Source organism: Macrotis lagotis, chromosome 7 (genome assembly GCF_037893015.1).
Source record: "Macrotis lagotis isolate mMagLag1 chromosome 7, bilby.v1.9.chrom.fasta, whole genome shotgun sequence".
In the NCBI taxonomy this organism is placed as follows: domain Eukaryota; kingdom Metazoa; phylum Chordata; class Mammalia; order Peramelemorphia; family Peramelidae; genus Macrotis; species Macrotis lagotis.
Genome location: NC_133664.1, coordinates 131,658,806 through 131,670,272, shown reverse-complemented (window position 1 = coordinate 131,670,272; position 11,467 = coordinate 131,658,806). Strand labels below are relative to the sequence as shown.

At 35.0% G+C, this 11,467-nt stretch overlaps 1 protein-coding gene across 1 annotated transcript in view; it reads left to right on the top strand.

Annotated features, from left to right (window-relative positions):
• The window catches only part of CPED1 (cadherin like and PC-esterase domain containing 1), a 407,812-nt gene that overhangs the window by 202,137 nt on the left and 194,208 nt on the right, over positions 1–11,467 (top strand). The window contains exon 16 of the mRNA XM_074193820.1: positions 9,794–9,980. Within this exon, the coding sequence (XP_074049921.1) occupies positions 9,794–9,980 (187 nt within the window). The remainder of the gene's footprint in view (positions 1–9,793; positions 9,981–11,467) is intronic.

Sequence of the window (11,467 nt, the reverse complement as noted above, 5' to 3'; positions counted from 1 at the left end):
AAGTCCAAATTTCTGTTTATAGTGCTTCTCCTTTCTGGCTATCTCTTGGCTCTGTTTATTACTTTTTTTTGTTTGTTTGTTTATTACTTTTTAAGAGTCAAAAGTAACTTAGATTTTACCTTTATCAACAAGATGATATTAGCTGTGTAATATTATCCATTTGTCTTGTAAAAAAATCAATGCCAGAACAGAGATCTCATCGACTTTGATGCTGGTAATGATGCCTGGCAATGAGTTGACTTTTTCAAAATAATCTTGTATCTTGTTTAGAAGATATAAGAGGGATTCAGTAAGGTCCTACAAGACTTGTCCTGGATTAAAGATAACTGTAATACAAAAAAAAGTTTTTATGAAATGGATAAGAAACATCCAAGCAATGTGCTGAAGGATCTCTGAGAAGGAAGACATATCTTTTCCAACTAAGGAATTAAAGAAAGCTATTATTAAGAGAATTTATTCCCTCTGGTGGTCAGTGATTTTTCCATCTTCAAACTGTATTTACTTTTCTGTTTCTGTGATATATTCCCTCAGTAAACTCTAAGTTCCTTCAGGGCAGAGTTTGTGTGTTTGTGTATGTGTATGTGTGTGTGTGTGTGTGTGTGTGTATGTATGTGTATCCCTTACTCCCTTTGTAATGTCTTGCACATAGTTTGTACTGAATAAGTACTTGTTTATTAGGATTTGTTCAATGAGATTTGAGTTTATTCTTATTCTTATATTATAATTATATATTTGCATATTTAGGATTGTAAATTATTATTTATAGGGGGAGAGAATTCCAGGAATGGGTAATGGCAAAGACACAGAGTTCAGAGTACAGAGTATACACCAAAAACCAATTGGACCTCTAATTTGATTGAAGCTTAAAAGTATTTGGGGAAGAACTAGATGTGAGATAAATCTCAAAAACTGGGTTGTGTGTCAAACCATGGAACATCCTGAAGATATTGAATGATTTTAAATAGAGGAATGGCATGATCAGACCTGTGCATAAGGAAATTTATTCTGGCAGCAGCATGAGGTATAGATTGAAAGGAGAAGAAAGAGGAAGTGGGAAGATTTGCTTAGAAGAAATAGTCCAAGAAGGACGCAATAATGACCTGCACTCTATTGGCAATAGAGATGGAAAGGAGGGAACAGGTGTGAGAGATATTGTGGAAGTAGAGCCAGGAGGATTTGGCAGCTAATTGTACGTGGGAGGTGAGAAAGAAGGAAGAGACCAAGATAAGGCAAGGCTTTCAACCATAGATGCTTGATAGTGCAATTGATAGACAGAGAAATCAAAAGGAGGGAGAGGTTTTGAGTAAAAAAAAAATTCATTTTAAATTTGAGGGGCTAGTTAAATATATAGGCAGATTTATCCAGTAAGCAGATAGAAATATGAGTCTGGAGTTCAGGAGAGTGATCTACGAAATATATACAAAATTTCAGCATAAAGGTCAACTGCAAAGGTAATAGTTGAAATTGTAGGAAGAGAATAGATTGGCAAGGGAGAATTCAAATAGAAAAGATAAGATCAAGGATCATGGAAACATGAAAAACCTCTTTTAGTACAATGATGAAGGCAAAACAGGAAAACTTTAGGGGTGGGTAGAGAGCACATATGACTTCTTGAATTGAAGATTGTTCTATGTATATAGAACTTGTGCCTTTTAAATGGAAGAAGTAATAGAATTCTCATCTCTTAAATTTCTGCTAATACAGAACTATAAAAGAGAAGAGAAGGAGAGACAGGCAGACACAGAAACAAAGCAAAGTTAAAGACAAGATTGTGGCTGTTAAGTCATGTCCAATTCTTCATGATCTTGTGGATCATAGCATACTAATACTGACCATGGGGTTTTCTTGGCAACGATAATGGAGTTTGTCATTTCCTTCTCCAGTGGATTAAGGCAAACAGAATTTAAATAGCTTACCCAGGGTCATATAGCTAGTAAGTGTCTGAGGAAGGATTTTGAACTCAGGTCTTACTAACTTCAGATTCAGCGTTCTATCCACCGAACCACCCAGTTGTCTCCTAGTAAGATAGTGGGTGCTTAATTAAAGTTTGTTAATTTAAGAGACTGACAATGAGAGTGGAACAGAGGGAGAGAGAGAGACAGAGAGACAGAGAGACAGACAGAGACAGAGACAGAGACAGAGATAGAGAAAGAATTCTTGGTATGATGAAGTTAATGCTGATGTGAGAAAGCCAGGGTTTAACCTACAGACTTTAACTTCAAGCAATCAGGTAATGAAGAAAGAAGAGATTATTGCTTAAATGGGTAGAAGGATTTAAGGAAATCTTTTCTGTGGTTTAGGAGGTATCCACACATTATAGATAAAAGAGAGAAAGCTAGTGGTGAGATAGATAACATGAAATAATGGAAGGAATGAAGGAAGAAAGAAAGAAGGAAAAATGAAAAAGAACAAAGAGAAATATAGATCAGAGATAGACAAAGTATGTCATATTACTAGGTGCTGAAGGTTATACAAATACAAATAAGTCATTCTAACTGATGAAAACAACATGTAGAAAGGTATTAGAAATTGGAAGAGGAAGGAAAAACTCTATGGAGTCATGGTGAGTGGACAGTAGGGGAGTACAATGGAGACCTAGACCCCAACAAATTGGTCAAAAGTTCACTTATCAGAACTGAGAGACTCAGGAATCTAAGATTCTAGTTGGGGGAAAATGATGATGATGATGACTAAATGATGAAAGGATTGTCCAGAAATGGCATGGACTAGTCGTGGTTGACAAAGTTCAAGCCTTTTGTCTTTCCCTGGCATATCTTTAATTTTGCAACTTCAAAGATATCTTCTGGTGAAAAATGTTTTTCCTTATTAATGGAGTGGGATGTTGAGTTATTTCTTCCTCCAGAAGGGAAAATTAATTACAGTTTTGAGGTTTTTTTGTGAGAAAAGCACTAGTCTAAACAATTAATTTCAGAAATTCTTGATCTCTTGGGAATGTTGAAACTCACATGGAAAGTCCATTTTCAGGAACTCTAATATCTAAAAAGTACTCAGAAAAGGAAACAGAAAAGTAGAGGATGGTAACCAGAAACTGGAGTTCTAGGAACTTCCTTTTCAAGTTTCCCATGTGAGTGTCTTAAAATTACCATTACTACTCCTGGGAGGTGTGGGATAAGAAAGAAATCTTTCTTAACCCCTCCTCACTCCCAGCTGTTCTCTGGTCTAGAAGTCTAAAAGAAATAGAAAACAGGAAAAGAAGGTATTAAAAATGTGCTGAGTGTTAAGAGTGAGTGGAGACCCAGCAGCTTGAGAAAAATATTAGAGGTTTGGAACATACCAGGGGAGTGAGCTGGAGAATCCATTATTGATGAAATGTTCATCAAGCAACAATGAGGCTCCAGCTGAGGTTATAAATCATAAATTTATGGTAGATGAAAGTAACGTTCCTTTTTCCAGTGCTGGTCAGCAGCATGGGAATAGAAGCAGAGAATTTTATAGCAGAGATTATCCAGTGTTGAAGATTAGCTGTGTTGGAATGTCAGAAGGTCAGAGGACAAGGGCTAGCTAGTGAATCAGTGAAGTGACAGCTATCAAGATAGGAAAAAAAACAGCCAGAGTTGGAGAGTAAGACTGGGAGCATCAAGACAGTTTAAGTGACTGCAGTTGATAATGATTAAAAACAGTAGGTTTAGTCTGTGTAAACAAGTGTAGAATGGATGGATAGAAAGCTTTGTTCAGACAATGAAATTTCAAACAGTCTGATCTTAGAATCTAAGGTTAGGAAGCTTGGATGTGCAGTCCAAAAATTGTTAAGATTAAGGAAACTGTGAGATGAGGTTGCTTGATCAGAGTACTCAAGTCTACAAGGATGATATAAGGTGGTGAAGTGGAGAAGACACTTTTTTTTTGTTTCTATTATGTATCAACCACAAGATCAACCTGTAGTAATGGTCAAGTTCTTTTATTTTTGTATGCTCATTTTTCTAGCTTGTTTCCTGACTTTGAACTTTATGTTAAAGTTGGGCTCTGCTCATATGGATATGGGAACATCCTGAATGCTATTTTCAGAGTTAGTTCTGGGGGTCTGAAAGTCTTCTGTGGTGGTAAAATCTTGGAAGAGGTGTGATAACTGCTTTTCTGATTTGTATGCTGGTCTTTAGCTAGGAAGGGTCCTTGTTTTCCTATTGCCACAAGCTCAAGCACTCCTCATCTCCCTAGAACTACAATCAGGGACCCTCCTTTCTTGTGACCAACTCTAAGCATTTCTCTCCACACTGCAACTGTCATCCAGAAATGTTTATGGGTCATAAAAGTACCAATCAGCACCAACTACACTCAGTGCCAGCAAAAGATCCTGATCCTGTGTAATCTTTTTCTCATTGGTTATCCTACTCTTAACATCTCTGAGCTGAGAGCTCCCAAAGCTACTGCCACTATCATGCTATTTTTCAAGACCTGCCACTAGAGCTATTCCCACATTTCCCCCCAATCCATGTCATAGACTTCTCTTACAGACCTCCTAAGTTGTCTTAAGTTTGAAAAAATATCTCACTCTGACCTTTTGTTGACTCTACTAATTTAAAATTTGATTTGAGGGATTATTTCAAAACTTTTTAGAGGGGGGTGGTTCAAATGGGTTACTGCGTCCAATTTGCCATCTTGACTCAATACCCTCACCACCTGGGATTTTATTCATAAAGTTCTAATAGAGGTATTATTTGAACATTCTAAAAAAAGAAGATTATTTTTTACTTAAAATGAAACGAAATTTTCGTGCAACTGAGACATAGAGTAAATAGCACTGACAAGAAGTCAATAAATTTGAGTTCTTAACTCTTCCACTAATTAGTTTTTTAATCTTGGACAAATTACAATCTCTCTGGGTCTTAATTTCCTCATTTGTAAAAAAGTTTAGACTAGATTTGTGGTGTCAGATTCAAATAGGAATGATCCCCATTGCCTTATATTGACTCAGAAAACCACAAAATAACATTAGTTGTAATGTATTTTTATTTATCTTGTTAAACATTTCCCAAATAAATTTCAATCTGGTTCAGGCTTCACTCAGGAGTTTTACTGACCATTTGAGGCAAGTTTGAATATATAGTAGATGTTCTCAAAGGACAAATTATTTTAATTCATATATATATATATATATGTATATATATATATATATATGTATGCATATAAAATCTACTTGAGCATAGGTATAGCCCGTCTGATGCCTATTCAAGATGTTCTTATTTGTCATGTGCTAATAAGATGGAGAAGTTCCAATAATGGATTCAATGTACTATAAGCCTGTTATCTAAAAATCAGGGTAGCTAGATTTCAAGAGACTCATAAGTGTATTAGCCGTACAAAGATGAATGATTAGCAATTCTCAAAGCCCATTCAAAGCTCATTTTAATAGTGGAGTAATGCCAGTACTCACATAAACATGAGTTGTTGGAGTACTGAAGAATTTAGGTGGAGGACAATCTGGGAATCTCCCACATGAAGGACAATTATTCTTCAGGCATGATAGAATTAATGTTTTCTTATTAAAAATTAACCAACTGTATTCTACCTCTAAATGTAGAATTTTGAAAAAAGACAAATTTATTTTAGATAATTTTCTACCCTTACTTGTAGTCATTAGAAAAATCATTCTAATCATTTCATATACTTTATAGATTTTTTAATAAGATCATCCTTTTTGATACAATGCCATGTGATAGGGATGCTGATTATCAAAATGACCTATTTGTGAATTTGAATATTCTGATAAATTAATACTTATAGATTAGTTAAAATTGAACACTGTGATAATAAATAGGTTGCCTATCTGACAGAATTGTTGTGAGAATATGCTATTAGCAATATGAACTATTCTTTAAATCCTTATCATCATTTAAATGCAGATATATCATTATGAACCTGAGAGACATTGATCATTCTTTAGGGGAAGGGGGAACTAAGTAGATGAGTGAATAGAGCACTAGTCCTGGAGTCAGGAGGACCTGAGTTCAGCTGCATGACCTTGGGCAAGTCATTTAACCCCATTATCCCAAAAACCTCCCCCTCCCCAAAAAATCATTCTTTCAAGCTCTCTAACTTGAATATTATCCAAATATGAATTGTTATCTTTGTTTCTACTTGAATGTTATCCAGATATGAATTGTTACCTTTGTTTCTACCTAGAAATGAATAGGACAGCTTTGAATGAAATACTTTCACATTTCCTTATAAATGAAAATTTTTCCAAAGCCAGCCTATCTAGTTCTCCCTGGGTCATAAGAATTAATCTTTCTCTTTTGTAAATGAAAAATTATTAGATAAAAAAATTTGGAGGTAATGTCACAGAAGAGGCAGATTAGTTTTAAGAGGTAGTATATTCTATTTGATGTGAGTTGTAATCATTCCTCAAGAGGGAAATATAAGTCCTGATTTAAAAGAAATTCATTACAAGCAGACAGAAAAAGTCATTGCCTCCCACATAGTCTTGCCAAATAAGTTCTTCAGTCTGTTCTCACCCTACTTCAGGCTGGTCCTCCACAGATTTCCTATGTTAATTGGGCTGTTTCAAGTCAAAACTTGAATGGGAATGTGGCCAAAGAAACACCAGGTGTTCTGAAGAGGTAACATCAGTGAGTCAATTGAGTAGGATGTCATGTCTAAATCAAGATGTTGGCAGGGCTCGAGAGCATAGTGCTTACACTAGAGGTGCAACCTTTTCAATAAAATGAAATGCATACATAAAACCAAACTTTATAGAATGGCTCCCTATTTCACCCATAAATGACTTGGGTTCAATGGGTAAATAATGTACCCCACTGAGAACTTGCCGAGTTAAGGAAGATGTAAATGCAAAATGCATGTAGCATTAGTGTTTCTAAAATAAGTACTTATAATGGAACTAATGTAAACACTAACAAAATGCCTTCTGTGGGGGGTGGAAGGAGGGAAGCAAGAATGGGGGAAAATTGTAAAACTCAAAATAAATAATTTTTTTTTAAAAAAAGAAAAGAAATATGTGGGCGGCTAGGTGGCGTAGTGGATAAAGTACCAGCCTTGGAGTCAGGAGTACCTGGGTTCAAATCTGGTCTCAGACATCTAATAATTACTTAGCTGTGTGGCCTTGGGCAAGTCACTTAACCCCATTTGCCTTGCAAAAACCTAAAAAAAAGAAATAAAATATGTACTTATAGACTTTATTAAATTACAAAATTTATGGAATGCATTTTATAAACATTTTGTACATTTGTGAGTAAATTGCCATCCTCTTGCTTGACTGAATACTAATTAGCATAAGTGTATAATATATTCCCTATAGTACTTGCATAGGAAAAGGAATCTCTTTTCCAAATTCTATATATCTAGATCTTTTTTGTATGAGTGATAAAATATTTTATATTATTGCTAATGTGCCTACCCTTCTATTTGTCAAAATAAGCAATGCTGAAACAATGTCCTCTGGAGGCATGACTTTGAACCTAAAAATCATATTTTAAAGCACTTAATAAAAATAATCATGGTAATTAATGATGATGATAATGATGAATATTTATATAATGACTTAACCTTCCCAAAGTTCAACATATTATAACATTTAATTCTCCTTTGAATACTACAAGAAAAATCTACAAGTATTATTATCTCCATTTTATAGATGAAAAACTTGGTACTTTAAGAGGTTAAACTCAAGGTCACATAGCTAGTAAGTTCCTGATGCCTCTTGATTGCAACCCCAGTATTTAGAAAACCTTGTGGATATTAGCTGTTTAATAAATATTTATTTATGAAATTAATTAATAATTAATGGGATGAATTTAGAGTGAGGTTCTTTTGTACCATGGATTCCAATAGCATAGTACCTACCCTAATGCCTCCAAGTTTCAAAATAGCAATTACATGACATAATATAACCAAACTTCAGTCTGACTATGTCTACAGTTAGCATATTTGAGCTAAACAATCTTGTCAGTTAAATCAGCCCAAATGGTTGGTTGAATTAACCACAATTTGACTGGTATTGCCGCTCATTTCATCACTTTTACCTCAGGTTTGTTTTCTGTCTTTTATTTTTTAATGGAACATAATTACCATTTATCTAGTCCTTGATTTGCCTTAATTTTACATTATTGTATACCTATGTAGTTTTTCATTATCCAAATTCAGGTGTGACTCTAAGACATATAGATGGACTCAAGTTACTGTGCATGATGTTGTAATATATAGGAGGAAGGGCTTGGCCTTGAAATCAGGAAGATCCAGATTTCATTCTTCCCTCTGGTTTTCACCAGCTAGGTGACCGTGGTCAGTCTCTTCACCTCTAAGTACCCCTAGGCAACTTTCTTGTACAATAAATAGCAGATAACTTGCAGATTGGCATTAGTGGAAGGAGTTTCTACAGTAGGAGTACAGGACTCTATATATATGGAGGAAATTCTCTTTTTCATTTTCACCTCCAGTAGTTTTTTGTTGCTATTTTCATAGGTAAATATATCATATAGAATTGGTATCAATAAGGAAGTTCAGTCCAGAACTGGAATTGACAGGGACTCATATAAAATGAATCCCTTAGATGACTAATTCTTCTCCTCCCCCCTCCCCCTCCTCTCCTCCCCCTCCTCTTCCTCTCCTCCTCCTTCTCTTTTTCCTTCTAATTCTTCTTGAGAAAGGTATTCTCTGTCCCTGGTCACAGGTAGAACAGGGGTTCTTAGCTGTGTGTGTGTATGCATCTGTGTATGAGCACACATGCACATGCATGTGCATACACAGAACCTTTGCCAGAAAGTTTTAAAATGAAATATAGGATTACAAAAGAAAACCAATTATGTTGAAATAGTTATAAAAAGCAACTTTTTGAACAAGTTCATGGATCCTGGAGGGACTTGGAATTGAATTGATACAACATAGAGATATTTGAGAAAAAGCCATGCCAAAGTTCCTTTGATATATGATTCAGTGAAAAGAGATGCAGGGTTGAAGTACTGAAACCTAGGTTCAGATGCCAGCTCTTCCACCTGTGTGCCTGTGTGACTTTGGGCAAGTCACTCAAGTGGTGTACAAGCCAAGATTAGAATGACAGAGCTGATTAAAACTTTTGTGCCAATCAGCATTGGTCCTGGAAAAATAGAGATACTCAGTTTTTAAAGAAAAACTACAGTCATAGCTCTATTTTTATGGCAAAAAGATAAGATTTGGTAACTGATTGGATATTCAGAGAGTGAAAATGAAGATGGAAGCAGAAGCCAAAGTTGCAACTCTAAGACATAGAAAGGATGGTGATCATCTTAACAGCAATAGGGAAGCTGGAAAGAGGGGGCAGTGTTTTTTGGACACATTGAGCTGATATGCACATTTACACTTTTTTTTTTTGTATGTTTGGAGGAATATACTTTGCACGTATCCTTCTAGGGTCTGTACCAGCTTATGCTCACCTCTCTAGCTGCTTACATACCAATTAATGGTGTTTAGAGTTCTCACAGTTCAGGCAACATTAGCATACCATCTTCTTTTCTCACACACACACACACACACACACACACACACATATATATACAGTTGCTCAGGGTACACTTTAAATATCATGTGAATTTTATTAACTCACTGGATAGATTTCCTACTCCATACCATTACATTTTCAAAGGTTCAGAAAGGTTATGGGCTGGATCACTCCAACTAAAGTTCAACAAAAATACTATAAAGAGAATTCTGCAACAATTGACAAATTTGAAATGCCTTGAAGACACAAAAAAATAAGAATGGCCACTCAAATTGCAAAAATAAATCACTTTGATTATATATAATATTTTGAAATGTTAGTCATTTCACTTTTTTTTTAAAACAGATAAAGACACACTATCTCATATCAAGCCGATCTTTACAAATCCACATTTGGACTTGAATCCAGAATTTAACCCAAAGATCAAAGACTACTACTCAGAAGTCCCATTTGATGTTATAACAATAACAATCGGAGCAGAATCATCTAATTGCCAGTGCAGAGTACATCTGGATGAAAAGACAGGGTCAAGGTATGGAGGCAAAGATATGCATGTATTGAATGGTTTCTGACCGATGGAAAACTACTAATAGATGTTTAACTCAGACTTTAAACTTAAGTTTCATGAAATATTGAAGATTTGAGAAGTAAGATTAAGTAGGGAAATAACTAGACTGTGAAATCATCCCTCTCTCCAAAGGACTCTATCATTAAATGGATACATCTGACTATTGACTGTGTTTCATTTATCTGCTCAGTCACTATAATTTTGGAGAGGACAGAGTGCTGAACATGGGGTCAAGAAGACCTGGTCTCAAATTCCACCTCAAACACTTATTGGTTCCCTTGGACATCTGGACCTTGTTGGATCTGTTTAATGAGGACTGGAATGGACAACCTCAAAATTCCCTTCCAGTTCCAAGTCTATAATATTATGAAAGAAGACAATGTAAAATTTCAGTTTTCATTTTGAAAAACTACAGAGGTATATTGGCTATTATAAGGATCTGGATATAGGTAATAAGAGACTCTTTTAAGGTTCAATCTTTGCTTAAGGCAAAGTTTTCATTAAGGCAGCATTCTCAGACGTTTTGGTCTCAAGATCCCTTTTGATAATCTGAAAAATTATTGAGGACTCACACTACTAAAAATTATCAAGGATCTCAAGGAACTTTTATTTAGGTTATATCTATCAATATTTATCATATTGGAAATTAAAGCAAATAATATTTTAAGATATATTTTCATTAGTTCATTTAAAGTAACAATAATAAACATATATTGACATGAATAATATTTTTTCAAAAATGATTGTATTTTAACACTATTAAGTAATATACTCATAGTAAATTATTGTTAGTAAATATCTTTAAAACAAAATAATTTGGCAAGAAGGATGGTATTGTTTTACATGTTTTTGCAAATCTCTTTAATGCCTGGTTTAATGGAAGACAGCTGGTTTTTCAAATCTTCTATATTCAATCTCTTGCTCTTTGTTGCTTTGGCTGAAGTATTTGAAGAAAATCTGGCTTCACAAAATTATGTAGTTGGAAAAGGGAAGAGTATTTTAATAGGCAAGTAATGTTTTAAGAAAATTGTTTTAACCTCATGGACCCCCTGAAAGAGGCTCTGGAGCCTCTAGGCCAAGAACCAAGCTTCATGAACCACAGGTTTAATGGTTAATTAACATATCTGAATACTGATATTTGTCCATACAGCTCAAATCAATAAGCACTGATTAAGCATCCCCTTTCTGTTATGCCTTGTGCTAACTGTTGGAGATAAAAGATAAATTGTTGAATCAGTCTATGTCCTCATGGAGCTACTTGCAAATATTCAGAAGGCTTTACTGAGAGACTGCTTGTAGAGCTTGTTGCCTATAATTTACTGACTGGGAAGTCAGGTTTTCTAAGTCTTTGGTACATTGTTTCCCCTTATCAGCTATTTTAATAGGTGCTAGTATTTCTGGATAGAACTATGAAAATCAGTCAAACCCCATTTAAATACTAGTTCCATGGA